The sequence below is a fragment of the Diadema antillarum genome, unplaced genomic scaffold (assembly GCF_040938485.1).
Source record: "Diadema antillarum isolate AM-2024a unplaced genomic scaffold, OU_Dant_1.0 seq00001741_RagTag, whole genome shotgun sequence".
Lineage (NCBI taxonomy): Eukaryota > Metazoa > Echinodermata > Echinoidea > Diadematoida > Diadematidae > Diadema > Diadema antillarum.
The window spans coordinates 33,772-55,598 of record NW_027272424.1 but is presented as its reverse complement, the minus strand read 5'-3'; the positions used below and the strand labels follow the sequence as shown (position 1 = coordinate 55,598).

Sequence of the window (21,827 nt, the reverse complement as noted above, 5' to 3'; positions counted from 1 at the left end):
CTCATCGATTACACGAGAGAAGGGGTGTGTGTTGGCCGCAGCAAGCCGGGCGTTGATTTTTACGTCAGAAATCTGAAAAAAGGGGTATGTACAAAGAAAGAAAACGTTAAATACTGCGTAATATTCATTGTGTCCTAGCTCAGTTTTGTGTGCGTGTGTGTAGTGCAAATAATAAAAGAGAATGTGCCTTCTATAATTCTATTCCACTGGTGGGTGAGCCGATATTGTGGTCCCATGTATTATTAAATTTGTCATTGTTTGTCAAGTGTCGATATTCGTACTGCATGCTGCTTGCGCTAGACAGAAAGATCCGTCTGTCCGGAGGACTCTTTTATATTTTGCCATTAACGCTGTCCTGAGGGGATCCGTGAAGCCAGACGCAGTCTCCGCGGAACATTCCCCGACGGACAGATACAGACCGATCTTTCGGTCAATGCTTGCGCTTGCTTGCTAGGCTGAATTATTAAACTGCGAGCAGCCCAGAACGCGAAGCTTTTGGGCTAAATATACCCGCAGTTCCACTGGCACTGCTCACAACAAACAACACAACACAACACTGGTAACAACGGGCTGACCCTATGTCAGAGAGAGGAGCTCAGCACCCTCCACCCCCCTAGCTGTCTGTTTTCTTTGTTCTGTCCTCACCCTTTTCGCTATTCTTCTATCATCCCTTCTCTTCCACGATGTCTCTGCCTACTAGGCTTAACCTCATAACTGAACACCTAGGGCAAGGCCGATAAGACAACTAGAGGCGCCTGCCCCCGGGAAAGGCCAAGACATCACCGGCGTCGGCGGGCGGGTCCTCTAGTCTACCTGCTTTGCCGACGGGAACGGCGTATCCCTGCATTTCTCGGTGCAGGAGTAGGCAAGTGACATCATTTCCAAAACCCTGTCCCCTTTCCTTCCTATGTAAATATATCACTTGTAAATATCAAAAATAAATGTGATTAATTTTTTGTAAATAATTAGAAGTAGTGTAGGTTTTTATGGTTGAATTTAAGGGTATATTTGAATAATTATATTTTTTTGAGCAAATTGCCCACCCGGCAGAGAGCTCCAGAAATCTAAAAGAACAGCAACAACACTGCTCACAGTTCCACATCCACAGCCAGCCTGAACGAAAAGCATTCGGGCTGAGCTGTGTAGGAAGGATCCTGGTGGAGTAAACTTGCAAATCTATCATAGTGAGAATGTTGTGTGTCGGTGTTTTGATTAAAATTAAGCTGTCAAAATTGAATTATTGGCATAGAACCAATCAATGATCTACTCGTGAAATAGACCCCAGCTGCCTGAGTTTATTATTTATACGGCTGCTTTCTTGCTATATTTACTCTTGTACGGATTCAGCCCCACTCAGCATGCAGTCATAGCTAGTCCACAACACTGTGTAGTGTGTGGCGTTCAACTTTACATAATGTCGCTGGGGCGACAAGACCTCGTATCTACAAAATGTCAAATGTTCAGGAGAGCCAAAAAACATGGCGGCCAAAGCACTGTAGCGAATGGGATAGCCTTTCCTTGGACATCCCGTGGTGGCTTCATTTTTTGGGTAAGACGCTTAGGATTTGAACAGGACATCACTTAACCGATTATTTGACCATTGATCAAAAAAAGACATTTTCACCAAAATTGCAGATACAAGGTCTTGTCACCCCAGCGACGATAAGGTAAGCACAGCATTGGGGCTTTCTTTCACAGTAGTATACTACTTGTGAATGCGGCCCCACTAAAAGGTGTTTAGGCCTACATTACCCTTGATACAGCAGTGGGGCTGATTTCTGCAGAATAGCATCTTTTGTTGTACTCCTTTCTTTCCTTTTTTTTTTGTTCTCTTCTTTCTTCCTTTTTTAGTATTCTTAGAAAGACTTCCCAATTTCCCTTCAGCTTGACTAATTTAACTGTAGGTTTATACAACCCTTACCTAACCCTACTTCTACTTCTACTTCTACGTGGATACTCAGCAACGTCCAAAACTGGATATATTATGCTGAGGTGAAACCCTAACCCGAAAACTTACCTAACCAAATGCATGGATGCACGCGCACTGCAGTGGGGCCTATTGTGCAATTTAATTTGTACAGTCTACAGATGATGAGTGAAATTTTGTTCAGGGCTTCAAGCCCAATGCGATGAGTCTAGCAGTCTCTAACTGTCCAAATTTATGTACACCGCCATGAAATTTCTCCACTTCAACTGCGTGAAATAAGTGATTTGGACCCTTTGTGCATATGCTAGCCATCATTGCCTATATAAGCATCAAAGACATAACCTTTGGGTGCACTATACACTCAGGGCATTCCCATAGTGGAGACGGTGGATAGCCCTGGGTTTAGAGTGGTTGTTGCTTTCACTATCTTGATATTCTAGCGAAGGTCCTTGATATGTCCATAAGTAGAACCACCACATTAACATCACCAATGGTAAACTTAAAAGTGTAAAATGTCTGAAAGGTATGAAAAAATTCATCAATAAACATTTACTGACTTCATTTAGAAGTTGATATTTCATTTTCAATTACTTAAGATGCTTTTTGACTCACAGACATAGTCTGGAATGGTTCTTATTTATTTGAGGCAACAGGAAATGATCAGAGAGACTGTCCCCAAATTTTGTTTCATACCAGTCTCTTTGCTTTCCTGTAAGTGTAATTAAAATCTCTCACTCGCTCTATATTTCTTTCTTCACCACTTTTTGCACAGGAGGCCAGCAACCAGCATGGCGTCCCTGTTTGACCAATATGAGCAGGCCACGGCCCGGGAGTCATCCAGCGTACGACAGCCTGTGCTGAGAGAGACTTCAGCTGCTCCGGTAAGACTAAAAAAAAAGTCAAAGAACTGAAAACATGGCAATATGAATGGGAGAAGTTGTAAAACAATGTTTGTGGTATCATTCTCAATAGTCACCACCAGCTGGTATACTTGTATATGAAATTTTCTGCTCCATTTGTATATCTGTGGTGTATGCAATAATTGGATACTTTAAGTGATTGCTTTAAGATACATGTATGTTCAAGACTTACAAAACAGATCTTTTTTCATCAAAAGACAGTGATGCATTCTCCCTCTCCTCTTCTCCTTCCTCCTTTGTGTAATCTTCCCCCCCCCCCCTTCTCCTTTGATTTTTGTGCGATCCTTAAATCTGTGCAATCTATCGGCACTAAGTGTATTCACTATTAAATTTGAGTGTTTGCTTCTGTGCTACTTTCTTCAGGTATCCTCTGGATATGTGACAGCTACGATGGAGGAAGATGTGAGGATATTTACCAAAAATAGAATAAATTTCACGTAAGTATCGAAATAATGTGTAGAGTTGGTTTTTGTTAGAGCTCATCTTGCCTTCACCTGATTAATAATGAACCTTTAAAAAAAGGTTATTCTTGGTTTGGTGCAATGAAAGTGCCATGGTTAGTTGTAAAGACATTTACAGGATGTGAAAAGTAGGGCAACTGTACTTTATTCAATGTTTTCTGCACAGTAACATTTTAGAAAGCATTAAATGATGACATCTTTCTACAATATTTGTGTAAAGCATGAGTATGCAATAATCATTACAATAACCATTGCTTTACTGTATGATCTTTGATACATTGTGTTTACTCTCAGCATATTAGAATGCACGCATGTAAGATACAAAATGAAGCCTTAATTCCTATCTAGTATTAAGTCATAACATGTGTAAGTGAATGTTAAAGACAGTATTGTGGCTGGTGTGTTTGATGAGGTCACTGTGAACACTGCAAACTTGCCATATAAAAGTTGCCTGTCTTTTCTCCTGCTTGCATCACAGGCCACCCAAGCCAATCACTCACATGGCAGTGAACAACAACATCCTCATCATAGCCATGAGAGACAACCAGCTTCTCAGGATCGACAGAGAACATCCAGACCAGCCCGATGGTGAGTGATGTTGTCCCCAAATTGATGTAACACTGTTACACATGAAATAAGCTCATATTCATGAAGGCTGTTTGAATTTTACACTGTGATTTTAGTCTACAAAGATGGCAAAATATTGAGTCATTAGGGTAGATTGACACCATTGTTGCCAGTTTACAGGATTACAGATAAGAATACACATTTGGGAGTAAGATGTGATGGTCATATAAGAATGAAGCAGGAGGGGGCTATTTCACTTTGCAAGCATTATTTGCACTGATATGCTTACATTGGTCACACAATGAATCATGACTTTAATACTCGAAAAATTGTGAGAGTAATATTTTATATGTGACCCTGCACCTCAAAACAAACAAAAAGTCGCCAGACATAAATTTTTAGTTAAGACCATATTCTGAAAGAGCAGACTTTAAGCTTGAAAATGATGTATTAATCAAATCAAATGGACTCTCCTAACCTATCTAAATATTGGAAAGAAAGCACAAACTCAGGAAAAGTGTGAACGGAGAAAAGAGGCTCTGAAGTACAGTGTCTATTCAAGCGCTTAATCTTTACCAAACCATGCTGGCTGTGCGATGAATGGAACAAAAAACTGGAAGTAAACCACCAGAGTAACAACAATGAAGGGATTATCAGATTAAACTGAAATTAAGCATGCCTCATTAACACATTCTGTCCATAATTAATGCCAACTTTCAAAGCAATAGCACTATCCTTTCAAAAGTTATTAGAGTTGAAAGTGAAGAGTGTGGACAAGATTTTTCAGAAATGAAAAAGGGATTGTAAAGACACACCTAATCACACTATTCTACCAAAAATGTTCGTGATAAACTGCTAAAGAAACACACTTTCCTGCCCGTTTTATGATACCAAATTTTAGCATAATGTAAAAGAAGACCCGCTCTTTCAGAAAATATGAAAAAGTCAAGTTCGGCTAGGTCGACCCATTTCACTTATTTTTAGTCCTCATGCAAAATCAGTGTGTGCGACTTTATGTTCGTTTTGAGGTGCACGGTCACAACCTGTTGACGTATGTAAAAAAAAAAAATCAAAGAAACATAATAACTACCTTTGAAATAAACTCATATAATTACCATTTTTGGTCCTTTTCAAGGGTTAAATCCAGGTTTTGTCATTTTGTTAACCTACGTGTTTATAGAGTAGGAAATTTTTGTGTGGATGTCCCTTGATTTTTGCAATTGAACTTTCCAGAGAGAGGATACAGAGTAAAATGCTGAGTGACATTATAGCCTACACATGAATTTCCCTGATAAAATTGCAATTTCTTTGAGCATATGACCATATCTATGATAGAAGATGTGTGGTTTTTCTAAGTAGATCACCACATATATAATAGCATTCAACTCATGTCTTATATCTCATTTTTTTTTAATATCCACCTTTTCAACGGAGTTGAAGCAAATGTAAGAAACTCATCATCTATGCTTAAATTGATTATTTTAATTTGTCTGTAGTAGTGTGAAACCATAGCACATGGAGCAGGAGACAGAAACATATGCTTCACTTTGTCAAAGAAGATAGAATAAGAAGTAGAAACCTTTCTGGTTTGCCATTTGGTGCCCACAGAGGTGAAAGTAGGAGAGGACCGGATCCATCGCCTCTTCCTGGACCCCACGGGGCGTCACCTCCTGATCAGCACTGAGGGCCAGGAGGTCCTCTCCCTCTCCAGGAACAGTAGGAAGTGCAGGAATCTCACAAAGTGCAAGGTAAAGCTTGCCATTTACCATGGTGGAACAGGTAGCTGCCTCATGTAGAAATGACCTGTAAATCGTAATGTTCTTGTATGTAGTTTAAAAGTGTTTTGCTGCAGTAATGTAAGTGAGTATAATTCATGGAAATATGAGAACACCTGCCAGAAGCACACATTCCTTGTTCATGCCTGTTAAGTGGTACAAATCATTTTACTTATTCAAATGATAAATGATTCTTCAAGGTTGGCATTGTTACTTACAAAGAGCACAAACTTTTCAAGAATCATCGATCCAAATTCCAAATTTGACCAACATTGGGAGAGTAGTACCTTGACCATGCTCTAGATGCTTAATGGTTCGGAAAGGACAAAATAAAGTGCTTGGTTTTTACTTATCTTTATTACCTCCACCAAGGAGATTATGTTTTTATCAGTGTTGGTTTGTTTGTCTATGTGCAAAATAACTCAAAATTGTTGTGAACAGATTTGGATGAAACTTGCAGAAAAACTTGATAATGGCACAAGGAACATATTAAATTATTGTAGTGATTTGAGAATCTTTATAAATTTTGGAAAGATTTTTCTATCTTTTGGCAAATAGGGTCAATGAACTTGGGAGTTCAAGCTGCGCGCACTTGAGGTATGCATACGCGCACTAAAGCATGTGCTCTGCTCGAGGCGCCTCACAGCATGCAGGAAGCTGATGAGGTAAACAAAGGCTTCTTTATCACTGGAAAATTGGGCGATTTTCAGCATGCGTGTTTGGGTGGAAATGAACTGCTTGGCGGAGGTCTGCACTCTCCGAGTGCTTTTCTTGTTCAATATTTTATTCAGTTTTTTCTGCGTTTTTTTTTTTTTTTTCATTTTTTATAACTGTATAATGTAACAAACTATAAAGATCTGTTGAAGCATTAGTGAATGTGTCTCATTTTCTTTAAATTCTGTTCCTTCAATTTGCGAGTTTCTGTTTCTGAGATGCTTTCTCTAACTGAATAATGTGCTTGATTGCTGGTTCTTTTTTAAATAGTCCAAATCTGATACCTGATACAAGTTCTAATTTGACCTACACTCTGTACCATGCAGATAGCATTGGGATTATTTTATGTCATGCATTTATTGTACAGGAGGGATGCACAAGAAGGTTTTTATTTCTTACCAAATTTAAAAGGAGACGAAAAAACGGTTAGTCTTTTTTGGTGTGTTTCTCTGTAAAGGGTCACCTCATTGATTCTGTGGGATGGAATAAGTCCAATACCAATGAGTCATCAACGTCAGAGATTCTACTGGGAACAAGTCAAGGTAAGGAGCCCTTCTGGGCAGATGACATCAACAGCAGGATTATTCTGACTGTGTTTCACAAAAGGACCCTGATTATATTGGAATTAAGAACAAACAAAAACAAATGAAGGGTTTCATTGATATGGAAAATTTGATACTGCAGATAGTCATGAAGGACAGAAAAGTGTTGTGTCTGTGTGTGCCTTTTTCTTACAATGGACTGTTCTTTCAAGGGTAAGCACAAGATAGTATGGGTGCAATATGGTAATTGAAAAGTTAAAACACTGCACCTGGGCCCTGTTTTATGAAGAGTTAAAATTGATTGTATAGTTGATTTCAACTGTAAGTCTATGTCGGCCTGTGTGGTAAGGAAATTTAAAATCAATTTTATCTTTTGATAAAACAGGGCCCTGGACAGTTGGAGCCGACAGCCTTTTTCTCAGCATGAAAATTTCACAAATTGGCACTGGCATTCAATAAATATATAGTGTTGACATGGACTTTTGTGTGCATTTTAACTTCACAAATCTTGGCTCCGAAATTTGTTAAAATTTCAAGCACGCAAAAATTTTGTGGTTTTACAGTATTTCTGACTCTCCTCTGTGTTCATGTCCAACAGGTCTCATCTATGAAGCAGAGATTCAGGCTGGGGAAGATAGTCGATTCTTCCACCAGAGTTTGGATCAATACTTCAAACAAGTGAGTGGAAAAAAAAAAGTGGATGTCACTTAAGGGATGGTGTAGTTTTGTTTGAGAAGTGGATTCAGGTTTTAACTTTTTACAAGATAATTAAAAACAATTTATATGAAACATGAAAGAGCATACAATTCTAAGAGGAATTTAAAGTTTGTTTGATGAAAATTGGTTTTGAAATGGCTGAGATATCAAGAAACAAAGTATAAAACAAAGCTGTCCCAAAGAAAGGTGGAAACCACCTTTTATTAGGACCTCTTAGTTTGTGTGTATCTAAGACATTTCAAAACTGATTTTTCATCAAGTAAACTTCAATTCCTCTTAGAACAGTATGCTCTTTACAAGTTCATATGAGAAGTTTCCAATTATCTCAGAAAAAGTCAAAACCTGAATTTCCATCTCAACCAAAACTATAGCATCCATTTAGACTGTTGTCTTTAAAGGACAACTTCACCTTCATATACATGTGGATTGAGTGAAGGCAACAATGTTAGTAGAACACATCAGTGAAAGTTTGGTGAAAATCCGATAATCCGTTCAAAAGTTATGAATTTTAAGATATCTGTGCAATCACTGCTGGAGGAGAAGACTACTACAGTGTATGATGCCACATGCATACAACGATATAAGGAAAATAAAAAGAGAATTTCACAAAAGTTAGACTTTTTTTCTTCGACTTGTTACTGACTTATGTTAGGGGTAATATTATTTCCCCTGACTTCTGAAAGAGAGAAGTCGAGTGTTAGTTTATTATGTGAGAAAAGTGAGAATATCTTGAATTTTCTTTATACTTTCTTTGTATAGTTGTATTCATATGACATCACAAGCTATAGTAGTCTTCTCATCCAGCCGTGACTGAGCAGATACTTCAAAAATTCATAACTTTTGAATTGATTGTCCGATTTTCCTCAAACTCTCATTGATGTGTTCTACTAATATTGCTGCATTCACTCAACCCACATGTCTATGAAGGAGAACTTGTCCTTTAATTTCTGAAAGATTTACTACAGTGTATGTGGCATACCTGTTTTCCATCAGCATTAAGTTCCATTTTGTTACGATGATTTTCTTTTTTTTTATGATATTGATTTCTGTCAGTGTACAAAGCTTGACATGACAACAGTCTGTAGAGGAGAAGATTGCTTATCATTTGGTATTTGGATAGTCATTACAAACAAACAAGAAACAGCTACATGATAATGTTATCGGCACTTAATTATATGCACGTCTGGGGATACCACTGGAAGTACAATAACCTTTACAAGGTGGCGCCATCTTTCGTCGGCCAAATGGCAGGATCTTTGATGGTGTCATATTACACCTGTATGGAACCAATTCTTATCGTGTGAATGTCCTATATTCTGGGTTAACTGCCCAATGGTATATCATCCTTGAAGGTCTTCAACCTAGGGAAGGAGGGCACCGTGCCTGTGACCGCCATCGAGGTGGAGCGGATCCCTGCATCCAAACAGAACGAGGGGGCTAGAATCTTTGTCATGGCAACCACTCCTGGGTAGGTTGGGTGATGTTGCATGCTTCTTACTGATGTTGCATGCTTCTTGCTTAATTGTTCAATGTACTTCTAAATTGCCATTGATGTGATGTGAGTCTTCATTGCTCATTTCATCTGCCAGAGTGATCCTTTTCAATCTGTACATGCACTAAATATCCTAGCATGGCATAACTTTGATTTCTGCGTGAGTATCTGTCCCTTCTGTACATCAAATGTGCTTCTCATGGGTGAAATATCCCTGGGAATATTGTGTAGGAACAGGTTTACTATATTGTAGCATAAGATGAGAGCTCATATGTAGAGCTGCAAAGTCTGCCTGATTCTGCAGGAGGCTTCCTGAAAACTTGTATATCTTCTCATGTCCTGAGATGAGGATATAAAAATCTCTGTGATTTGGAAAATACTTTTTCCCACTGAGGTGCTTGTAGAAACACACAAGTATCTTTCTGATTGCTCAGTGAAATCTCATCATAGTTTGATGTGTGAATGTTGGCAGCCATTGGGTGTGCATGATAATGATAACATCAAATCCTGGTGTCCACGTAGCAGTTACTCCATCAGTCCTACCCCTATCTGAGACAAATTTAAAGATGAATTCGTTTGCTGTGTGCTGTCATACCTGATACTCTCAGTTTCAGCTCTAATTGTCAGACAAATTGGTTGGAAAATTCTGAGAATTTGCTACAGCTAGCTAAGGTTAGCACAGGGGAACTTCCTCATACATATATTTCAACCCTAATGAATGAATAAGTGGTTGAATAAATATATACTGTAAGTACTCTGTGCATTCTTGTGGGATCTAAAAAGGAAGCATCCACTGAGTTGCAAGAAGTCACATGACTGTTTCCATTTTATGTTTGATTCCCTTCAGTCGCCTCTATCAGTTTATTGGCACAGTGCCAGCTCAGGCGGAAAGTCCCATCTTTCTGAATGTGTTCCAGAAGTATGAAGAGATCACACGTGAGTATAACTCCTGAACCCCATGTATTTTAATGTAGGTGTTTAATTCCATACATCAGATATACATGTGTGTAAATGCTGGTTAGATAGAGAATGTTGTGTCTCGGGTGACATATATCATTGCATGAAACCTGCAGAACAAAAGTCAAAACATTACCATTTTCATCTTGTGGAACAAGGTTGTAAGCTATGGCAATAGTGAGGAACATAAACTGAACACCATTTATTAGCTGTCAGTATCAGCTATCATCAGCTGTGGTATTGTGACCGTGTAATAGTCAGAAGACTCCTGATTCTTATCACAGTTATATCGCAAGTACACAAGTCAGAGAATTATTTTGATCTACTCCCAAAAATGTATATCTTAAACTGAATGGTCCGAATTCATAAAGGTGGTTTAAATCTAAACCATGGTTTATGCAAATGTCTTCTGCGTAAATACAATTGACAGATTGCATAAGCCAACAGACGTCCAGTAAGAAACGTGTGTTGATACTTGCATATCAAAGGTGCACTTTTTTCATGCTTAGTTTAGCCCTTTGTCTAAATTTGTACCATGGTCTAAGTTTTAACTACCTTTGTGAATTCGAGCCAATGATTGCTATTAACCCCGAATCAGGTACATAAAGAAATATCATTTCTATCTTCCATATGATATTTCTTGTTGAACATTGAAATTTCTGGTAGGTATCAATGAAGTGCTGCATGTGATATTTATGTGTCCTTTTCTTACAGCGAGCTTCTTGGAACTCCCTGGCAACTTTGGCTACAGCAAACTGGAGCAGTACTGCCAGAAATCTCGAGGATTGCCAGCAACATTTGCTTGGATGACAGGTTAACCCTTTTTCTTCTCACTTTCTGCATGTTATCATGTTGCACAGTCATGTCAGACTCACGTTATGTCCCCACCTCACTACGAGACTATTCTACTACAACCATTCCCCCCCCCCCCAAAAAAAAAAAGGAATGGTAGTTTGTTGCTTGATCTTATTGTGAGCCCTTCTGAAGCATCTAGGATCGCCGCCATCTCCCTTGTGTCCACAAATTCTGCAACGATGGGCAGAATTATCGCAGATCCCCATGGTTGGCTCTTAGTAAGTTAGAGGTATTACTTATATGTAACTGTATTTATTTTTTTAAGGGATTGTGTAAGAATGATGTTCATTCTTCAGCGTGCATGGCAGATGGCATGTAGGAAGTTGTTGGGGTGTTTTTTCTATGCTGCCTCAAACAGATTATATACCATGCCAATCTGCAGTTCTCAATTGCATCAAGTCATTTGTTTGTTTGTCAATTTGTTGATTGGTTGGTTAGTTAGTTGGTTGTCAAATGCTAAATGCATGTGCATGAATACCTGACGGGTTCTTTACAACTGCTTTTTTAGTCTAGTTAACTTTCTTACTTTGTTTATGTAATTTTTTAAAGCCCCTTTCAAAATCTTTTTGTATTTCATAATGTAGGGGAATATTTCTCCATTTACAAGTGGCAAATATTTTCAAATTATCCTGTTGATGGCTCCTTGCTCCGTCTGCCCACAATATCATTTCTAAAATTGCCGCACTCTGTCAAATCTCTCCTGCTCTCTCGTTGCGTCCACAGGACCAGGCGTGTACTTTGGTGGCTTCGACTTCAGCGGGCAGTCTCGGGACAATCTGACCAAGGACAGTCGGCTACTGCCATACCCGGTCAGGGACCAGGAACCCTTCATGAGGCCAATCGCCATCATTCTCACCGAGTTCCACGTCTTGCTCCTCTTCCAAGACAGGTCAGAGTTCATCTCTCAGACTGTTAAAAAATTTCAGTTCTTCTCAAGGCCTGTGATGATGTTCATGAACACACCTCATGATCTTATAAAGAGAAACAGAACAGGTTTTTGTACTGAATGAAGGTGTTTGTGGCGTGATGGCTGCAATTAATGCTTCTGTCGTGTTTCGATATTCAACCGAATAGCAATGTTCATGCTATGTTTTAACACAACCGTCTATTACTAATTTGAGATGTCAACGGAGCTCACAATCTCTGGTAACTGAAAGTATGTGATGCATTGTGCAGTTTTATAGCTCATTTATGCCTTCTACTTGAAATATGAATCAACTTTTCCAAATAAACAATGCTGTCTTGTCATCTCAATTCCAAAGGGTGAAGATTCTATGTGTCTTGAACGAACAACTCATTGACGAAGATGTCTTTCAACCGGTAAGTTGGTTTTGTGTTTGTGCTCTTCTGTAATTTGAAGTCTTCTAACTGCATTTTTGTTGTGTTTTTTTATATTTTTTTTTTACTCAGAATAGTCTTGCATGATCCACAAGGATTATTACCTACTTTTTTCGTTTTACATGCCAAGGTTTTAGAATGTGTGTAAGATAATGTATGTCAGAAGTAGTTATGATGGTAAGCTTAGGTTGAAAGTTATTACATAGTACTTTTTTCGTTCACATACCAAGTTGATAATACAAGAATGTGTGTAAGATATGTCAAAAGTGGTTATGATGGTAATAAAGCTAAGGTTGAAAGTTAAATATTTCATTTCACATATCACTGTGAGTATATCGTATATGTTTAAGTGATGCCCTCAGAGTTAGATGGTGGAATTACTGTGTCAGTGAGTTTGAGGAATATTATTCCCACAACTGTAAAGGTATGACTGAGAACATATTGTTATGTGTGTAACAGAAATTCAGCATTGTGATACACTGTATGCCACTTTAGTAGTCATTACTGATCTCCTAAGTCTTTTACTTTGGTATATTTGGGGCTTGTTTTATCATCTCTTTTACATGTTTGTCTTTGCAGAGGTTTGGTCGGCTGATTGGCATGTGTCGAGACAGAATGAAGGGTACAATATGGACCTACACTGACCAGTCTGTCTTCATGTACAAAGTGGTGAAAGAAGCAAGGTGTGTATCAAAAATCTTTTTCATCCGTAGCAGGCAAAACTGAGTGTTGTCGTAACGATTTACATACCGTTATGTATTGGAATAACATTCTCTTTCCATGCCATCAAATATTCATGGAAAGATGCTTCTAGAAATGGTACTCCATGTCTAAGATGATTTTATACTGTGATACCTTTTACTGTGATACCTTTCCATCAAATGTAACCGAGCTATTGACTGCGTGGGGAAGGAGACCCCTTGGTCAGAGTGATTCACATGTAGCTAATTTTCTCCATAACCAGGCAGCCCATCCAGGCATGCCTTAGCCTGAGACTATTTGCATTATATACGATACAATTAATTATTATGAAATGTAATGAAGGTAATGTGTCTCCTTCAATTGTATTTCTCCAGATGTTGCCAAATATCAATGAATGTAGTGATGATGATAACAATAGTAATGAAAGTGATGATGTTGATGATGTTGAGAATAAATGATAGTATAATAACGATTATTGTGGTAATTTTTCAACTATAAGGCTGTGTGCTACCTGAGAAAATAATACTGATAAACATTTTCATCTTAACCATTAATCTTATGGATGCTGATAACAGTAATAGTGTTTATTATGACAGTGATTGTCACAGTTATAAAAAGGATGATAATAGGGACATTTAGATGTGCTGAAAGCTGTGAAGTACCACAATGCTACAACTAGCTTAGCTATGTTTACAGAAGTAGTAATACTATTGCAGTACTATCTTTGTTAATTGTACAAGTCTCTACTACTACCACCACTTACGTCATTAAAAGTTAATGTCTGTGTGAAACTCCCCTTCATTGTTTTGTTCACTGGAAGCTGCTGCCTTCAGAAACAAACCAAAAAGCAAACAATGGTTAATACCAAAAAACGATTTCAACAAACACAGCCATCAAGTCAACCAGCTCTAATCTTGTTCATTGTTCCCCTGTAGAGATGTGTGGAGGATCTATCTGGACAAAGGAGACTTTGATCGAGCCAAAGAGTTTGTACAGGACAACCCCGCCCACCTGGACCAAGTCATGAGCAGACAGGCTGAGCACTTCTTTGACAACAGAAAGTGAGCTCCTCTTTCTCCTTCATTGAGATCTGATTGAGGATTAATTTTGCCCATCAAATATTATCATTGCTCATCCAAGCAATCAGAATCTCTGCCAGTGCATTGTGAAGGGCCACGCGATGCATTTGCAATGGTCTCTGCAAAAATTTTTTCTGTTCACATTACTCATGTGCTATTTGAAGTGAGTTCACTTGAAAAATGTTTTGACTTGCATTGAGTATTCAGAGATTCAATTGGCAAATGATTATTGGTTGAGGATATGATCACAATTTATTGTATTTCCATTTTTGTACAATTTTTCTTCTTTTTTAAAAAACTTTTTAGGGTAATTTATGTCTGTGCCAACTTCAAACTCCTTTGGAGAGACTCCGACTTTGACTCAATAAGCTGCAGTATTGATACCTAATAATACTTAAGTTTACGAATATGCTTCAAAATCTTTGCCATATATTGAATGAAAATGGCGCTCTGAATCGTACCTGTATATGGAAGAGTTTGGAAGGGTTTTGCTCTGCACAGTGTATCCATTTTTCTCAAAGGTATGAGAAGAGCGCCATCTACTATGCCATGACGGAGAAGTCCTTTGAGGAGATCTCGCTCAAGTTCATCGAGGCAAAACAGACAGATGCCCTCAAGGTCTTCCTCATGAAAAAGTTGGGTGCGCTGAAGACTGAGGTGTGTGTTCAAGTTGGTCGTTCCTTGCATCATTTCTGAACAGTATTTGTTCCCCCAAGTCGCTTTTGTATGTAACTGGTGCAAATTAAAGAAGAAACCTGTGCAACACACCTTTTTACACAATTTTTTTTTCACAGAATGTTTGTGAAGGGACAGATGTTATGTTAACATTTAAGTCCATCCCTTAGTGGGCAGGACCATGTAAATATGTGCTGAAGTAATATTATATTATTCATTTTGATATAAAATATTGCTCCTCTTGTAGAAAATTACAAATATTGTAGAAACTTTCACTTCTCTAGAACTTGATTGAATCTTAGTCAGAAAAAGAAAGCAGGATTGTGCCCCTTTTTGTAAATATGTATGAAAATTAAAGAGGTTGAGCTGCATGTTTCATCCATACTTGTGATGTCTTATAGACAGATGCTGAGTTTTAATATAAATCATATCTCTGCACGGTAGGAAACGCTCATTCCCTTGATTTCTGTGCTCCGTTTCTTCATTTCTAGGACAAGACACAGCTGACGATGCTGGTGATGTGGCTGATAGAACTGAACCTGAACCAGTTGGGGGCACTAAGGGGTAAAGGGGAGAATCAGGAGAGATTCCGAGAACAGCAGGACGAGTTCCAGAGATTCTTGGCAACCACCAGAGTTATGGTAAGCTGGGCTTAAAGGTGAAGGCTAGTAACTGATCAGTGGGAATCAGTGGAAATGCTGGGAGATGATTGTTCCAATCCTTATGGGATTCATTCAAGAGTTCATTGTATATCTATTGTTGTGTGAAAATGATTTGCTTCAGAATGGTCTCATATTCAAGTAATGTGCAGTTTAATGCTTCCAGGTTAGCGTCCCTGGTCAGTGACGGGGCATTAATCTGCACATTACTTGAATATGAGACCGTTCTGAAGCAAATCATTTTCACACAACAATAGATATACAATGAACTCTTGAATGAATCCCATAAGGATTGGAACAATCATCTCCCAGCATTTCCACTGATTCCCACTGATCAGTTACTAGCCTTCCCCTTTAAGCTCTCCATCTCAATCTCAGATTAAATTGGGTTTGGGGCATTTTGATTTTCTTTTGTCAGGTGGTAGTGTTGGTTGCAATGGTGGTGGTAGTTGTGGTATTGGTTGTGCTGGGCTGTGCTTTTGGTAGTGATGATTTTGGTAGTGATGGTAGTGTTGATAGTGGTTGTGATGATGGTGGTCGAAGTGATGGTGGTGGTAGTGGTTGATAACTGTTGTGATGATTGCGGTTGAAGTGGTGGCGATGGTGGTTGCAGGTTATGGTGATGTAGTTTAAGTGGTGGTGATGGTGGTGCAGGTTGTGGTAGTGTTGATAGTGGTTATGGTGATGGTGGTGGGAGTGATATTGGTGTTGGCATTGGTGGTGGTGGTGATGGCAGTGGTCTATTAACTCTTTCTTACATGGTACATTATTAAGTAAGTGATGTTTACATTTGTTATCCTTATTGATTTTTTACATGTGTGTAGATATCATATATTAGAATCTGCACAGATATGATGCCGAAAAGAAGCAAGTGCTTCTCTGCTTCTCTCCGTATGACAAACATATGGTAGTTTTGACTCATTACCCACGCCGATGAAAATCGGCAGGGGGTTATGTAAAGGGTTCCGTATGTTTGTTTGTTTGTTTGTTTGTTTGTTTGTTTGTTTGTTTGTTTGTTTGTTTGTTTGTTTGTTTGTTTGTTTGTTTGTTTGTATGTTTGTTTGTTTGTTTGTTTGTTTGTTTGTTTGTTTGTTTGTGTACAAGATAACAAGAGAACGGGTAAACGGATTTGCACGAAATGTTCAGGGAATGTTTGGATAATGACAGGAAAGAATCGATTAGATTTTGGTGATAATCGGTTGACCCTTGCAAATTCTGTGTGACCTTGAAGTTTTGACCCCATGGTATAGTGACCATTCCGAAAATTTCCCGTTTCTCACTTTGCGATTTTCCGCTACCATACGAAAACATAAACTCCCCAACGATCCGACTTCGCTGCTCAAATGTTCGTAAGAATTCCGAAATTTACGTTTAGGCCTATTTGAGAGACTATGTCCTTCTAGATTTATGAAAGTTCGTTCTCCGTCATCACAAACTGGCCCGTATTTTGATGATTTTTCAAATTAACATTGATTGTTTTTTTCGTTGGAGGAGCATTTTGCTCGGTCGCAGTCACACTGCACGATATGCGTGCTCAATGTCAATGCGTGTGCAAGGCCGCTGAAAATGCATCACGCTCTACACTGTTGGTGCAAAATTGCAAGGGGGACGTTGCGGCGCTCGTTGGTGGCCGAATACTGGTGCAGTAGACATTTGCATTCAACCCTTGCATTGAATAATTCCCGTAGACACTAATCATAGGGGTAATTGCCTAGGGGGTACGTAAATTTTGTTTTTCTTTTTTGCTTTTGTGGATACCATCAAAGATCGTACACTCGTACGACCTTTGATATCATCACACTCCCGGCTTGCTATAATCAAAATATCCCGCAAGAAAACGGCGTATTTCTCGATTTTTAGCGCTTTTTCCGCGACCCGTCGCGTAGACAATACTCTTAAAACTGGACTTAATTCGCGCTCGCTTGGAAAAGTTCCGATTCTGCACTTTTGACGGTGGAATTTGGGATTTTCGATGGATTTTTGGAGGAGACTTAAGGACTTTCCTGTACGTGAATGAGTGTTAATACCGTATGTGTAATGATGTGATTTGTGTGTGATGTGACTGTAGAACCAAAGATCGTACACTTCAGTGTACGATCTTTGGTAGAACTCACTGGCTGGTGATAAAGCACACTGGCAATTAAGTGGCCGAATTCTGGTAGATGACCGAATGCACATTATGTTTACCCCGACTTTGTACTTAGGCGTGGGTCTGCCGCCTTTGACAGCCCCTCTCTAGTTTTAGCTGTATTCGTTTCTTGATCCTCTTTTCCATTGTACAGGAATGTCTGAACAGCAATGTGAACACAGTGTACGATCTGATTGCTAGCCATGGCGATGTGGAGAACATGGTCTACTTTGCCATGCTCATGCAAGGTTTGTGAATGCCATTACGACCTCTGCAGTTTTGAAGTCACATTGATCTTTCGCAGGAGCACATAACTATCGTAATCTACAATCTTCCCCTATTGGAATATCAGAATAGTTCTGACTGGTGTCACGCTGCAAGTAACTTAAAAAGTGGAAGTGCAATGCATTCTTTTTCTCCTTTTTTTTGTGTCTTTTGTCATGATATGCATGTATTCAACATCTAAGGTAGGTATGTAAGGGAAGTAGTTATAGAGCACATTACTGCTTTCAGCTAATACATGATTTCTTGCTTGTTACTGCGAGGGGATGGGTTGATGATATAGCATGGATAATGTAAAATTACCGCAAAGGCAAACTGCAACCAGTCAATATCTAAAAGTCATTGGCAACTTGAACTTGTACATCAATAGATGTAAAGCCTTTAAAGTGAACATCACAAGTTAATATCAAGATAACTGATTAGTTGCACCAATTATGTAAAAGAGAATAGCTTTTTAATAATTTAAGAAAAATCATTATCCATCAATACTCTTCATATCATGTATCATTTACTTAAAAATGTCTTATTCTTCTCTCCCTCTCTGGAGCAGACTTTGAAAGGGTCATCCGACACCACATACAGAACGAGGACTACATCGCCGCGCTAGACGTGCTGCGAAAGCCCAGCGACAGCCGGGGGCTCTTCTACAAGTTCTCGCCGGTGCTGATGCAGCACATCCCCCACGAGTTGGTGTCGGCCTGGATCGAGCAGGGCAAGCGGCTGGAGGCCAAGAGACTCATCCCCTCCCTGGTGCAGTGTGACAGTGGGCCCTCTGAGCAGCAGGTGAGGGGAGGGAGGGGGAAACCCCCACAGCAGGTGTCTGTCTGCCTACGTAGCAACCTAGGCTCCCTGGTATCGCTAGGAAGCTCCCAGAAGAATTGATCAGTTCAGTTCAGTTTATTTCATTTTACCACAGCTCCCTCTTCAGCCCATGGCTGTTCTTCAGGTGATCCCTGCCAGATAAAAACGCATACGTCATTATAAATTATATAATAACAAATAGAAATACAAACAAACCCGAAAATACAATACTTTGGTTAAAATACAGAGAATATCCCAAACGTTTACCCTCCCCCATCTCCGCGGCCATTCATAACAAAATACTGAATATTCACATATCATTTATCTGTATTCCTCAAATATGTTTCATGAATTAACACCATTTCAGTCTAACACCTAAACACTCATCTTAAATCCAGCAAATGACTTATTTTTTAAATATACAGGAAGCTGATTCCATCGTCTGATACCCCTATTAGATAAACTCCGTTTCTTAAAATTTTCATGAGGTCTTGATAATTCTAAGTTCTTACATAAATTTCTCAAACCATGATAAGATTCTTTAGATTCAAAATATTTCATAAATACTAAATTATTGCTTCACTTCCTGGCAATAGAATATGGGAGTTTTCCTGCTCTGGGAATTAGTGTTCCTTGTTGTGGTCCATGTAAGGCACAATTATCTATCTCCATGGTACCTCTTTTGAACTTTCCTGATTTTTGAAACATGGATGTTGGCAACCCCAGCACCTACTCGTTCGTGTGCCTCATTCATGTCTACTCACCTATGGAGGAGTGTCACTTTCACTATAGCTAGCTCACAGTGGTGTTGCCATGTTCATGTTGTGTCGCTATTGTCAGACAGTCACTGCATAAATGCATATGAATCCTGGCTGATTGTCAGCAGCTATTCTCTATCTTAAATCTTCGCCTGAATCTCGCATTGGAGAATTGGCATGTTGGCACTGGTTGAAAGTTAATTGGTACTTGAAGGGTTGATGACCCCAGCCAAAAGGGCACAGGTGTGAATCACTTGAAATTGTTTCTGTCATTATGTAATAAAGGTTGTGCTCAAATATTGATTGGGGGGGGGGGGGGGGAGAAATGAACAAATTAACATTCAGTTGATTGAATTAGTTCATTGCTTACAGTATTATATATTTTTACCTTGGTGAGATTTGCATTCTTGTCATTACCATAACACTTGCCGTTGCAGCAAGATATGCTATCATTGCAACTTCTGTATGAAATGGGGCCACTGATGTGAGAATAACCCCTCCCTCCCCCCCCCCCCCCCCAAGATCAAAGAGCTCCCATGATTCTCTCATTACCATGACAACGTGTCTCGCTGCATCTCCAACCAACAGGTGAATGAGGCCATCCGGTATCTGGAGTTCTGCATCGGCAAACTTGGTAACAAGGAGCAGGCTATTCACAACTACCTTCTCTCACTCTACTGTCAGCATCAGCCGTCCAACCTCATGGGGTATTTGGCGAGGCAGGGAGAGGTATACCGTGCCTTCTGTTTCTCCAGATCTCTCTATCTCTATAATCTTTCCTATTTAATCTGGCATCTTATGATGATACTACTGCAGGTGTAAAGATGTGTTAACATGTGCAGACCAGTATTTTTGGAGGTGTCAGAGTTTGTAAAAAATACTCTTATTTGCAAAAATTTAAACAAGTGAAGTCCACTAAAATTAACCCAGCTCCAATGATGTGCACTTTTGTTTTGGATTTCTGCTTTTTACAGAATAATGGCTGTATGCATCTCTTTTACAGCTTTGTGCTTGTTTGTACCCGACTATGATGCAATGGATAAACTTGCGTGCAAAGTCAGCTACGAGTTTGACAAGAAATTGCTAAGTGTGACATGATTGTATTGATTAGCTGTCCTGAAGATGATACTGTAAAAGTGGAAACATCTGCTGTGTGGCAATTTTTGCGCATTTAGCGCAACATGAAACAAGCATGAAAATAAAAGCACACAAATTTTGTGGCTTGTTATGTATAATACTATTTTATATTTTGATTCCACAGAATTAAAAACATGTGAAATACATCTTACCCAGTGGAGGGGGAAATATTACTCGCACAAATTTCCACTGGTACAGTAATACACACTTCACACTCCCACCCTGTTTCTTGAAGCAATTTTGGTAGGGTGCATTGTAAAACTTTTCCAATTAAAATGTTTACTCACATTACCGTGCTTGTTACAGATTGCTGACAACGTGAACTACGACCTGAAATATGCACTCAGGCTGTGCGCAGAGCGCAATCACTTCAAAGCTTGTGTACACATCTACACCACCATGGGGTTATATGAGGAAGCTGTCGATCTCGCAATAAAGGTAATTTGAGATTTGTCGCATGTGTAGATAAATGCTATGAAGGATATTAGAATAGGCACAGGTGTGTAGTGTGAATATAGGTAGATACATTCGTAACCAATATGGTTTTCACTGGGAATCGTGCCATTTAATACTGGTTGAATCTTCACTGCTGTTTAAAGAAAATGCATGAGACTGACTTAAAAAAAGAGACATTTCCTTGTTGGGAGTTAACTCTTTATGTGCCAGGGTGGAAGCCCCCTATGTACCACATTATTCTGTGACTGCAATGCAGGCATGCTTTGGGAAAAATTTCTATTTTTTGTCTCCATACAACTTTGTATTGATTTTTGTTTTGCTAGCAATGCAATTAGCGAAGTTGTAGAGAAAATTCCAAATGTTGTTTTGATGTAAATTTTGTGAAAAATATATGGCTATTTCTTTTATTTCACATGACCAGTAGCTACAAGTATGTTATTGTCCAGGCATGACTTTTGCATACAAAGCTGTGACAGAAACTTACAATTTACATGTGAGAGGAGTAGGTTGCCAGTGAAGCTTTCGTTGTGCTATTTTGGCATTTGGCGATTTAACAGTCAGTTTGGGCAGGTTTGTGCATTTGAGCAAAATGTGCGAACTTGGCACACCATCAGCTGAGTCGGGCGTGCAAACATGGCACATAAAGAGTTAATTCACGACTACCCTAAATCTAAATACTAACTAGCTGGCATACTCACATGCAATGAATGTCATGTTTAAAGCTGAATGCGAATTTTTGAATTATGTTTACAGTGAGTGTAGGAGTGGCTTGTCCTCAGTTGAGTAATATCTCATCGAAATTCAACAATTATGTGTCAATCAAAGAATGTACATACTGTTGCAAGAATGCTAAACGTGTTTGCCACACTGAATAAAGCACGCCAA

The 21,827-nt window shown here is 39.1% G+C and overlaps 1 protein-coding gene across 1 annotated transcript in view; it reads left to right on the top strand.

Moving 5' to 3' along the window:
* The first annotated feature begins 29 nt into the window (after positions 1-29).
* Positions 30-21,827, top strand: part of LOC139711975 (vacuolar protein sorting-associated protein 18 homolog) — a 37,875-nt gene continuing 16,077 nt past the window's right edge. Inside the window, exons 1-20 of the mRNA XM_071623820.1 lie at positions 30-84; positions 2,700-2,808; positions 3,211-3,284; positions 3,787-3,896; positions 5,484-5,623; positions 6,822-6,906; positions 7,505-7,584; positions 8,976-9,091; positions 9,963-10,051; positions 10,787-10,885; positions 11,651-11,816; positions 12,190-12,247; positions 12,845-12,948; positions 13,903-14,028; positions 14,568-14,703; positions 15,213-15,362; positions 17,663-17,756; positions 18,341-18,573; positions 19,938-20,078; positions 20,793-20,924. Coding sequence (XP_071479921.1) covers positions 2,716-2,808; positions 3,211-3,284; positions 3,787-3,896; positions 5,484-5,623; positions 6,822-6,906; positions 7,505-7,584; positions 8,976-9,091; positions 9,963-10,051; positions 10,787-10,885; positions 11,651-11,816; positions 12,190-12,247; positions 12,845-12,948; positions 13,903-14,028; positions 14,568-14,703; positions 15,213-15,362; positions 17,663-17,756; positions 18,341-18,573; positions 19,938-20,078; positions 20,793-20,924 — 2,226 coding nt within the window. The 5' untranslated portion in view covers positions 30-84; positions 2,700-2,715. The remainder of the gene's footprint in view (positions 85-2,699; positions 2,809-3,210; positions 3,285-3,786; positions 3,897-5,483; positions 5,624-6,821; positions 6,907-7,504; positions 7,585-8,975; positions 9,092-9,962; positions 10,052-10,786; positions 10,886-11,650; positions 11,817-12,189; positions 12,248-12,844; positions 12,949-13,902; positions 14,029-14,567; positions 14,704-15,212; positions 15,363-17,662; positions 17,757-18,340; positions 18,574-19,937; positions 20,079-20,792; positions 20,925-21,827) is intronic.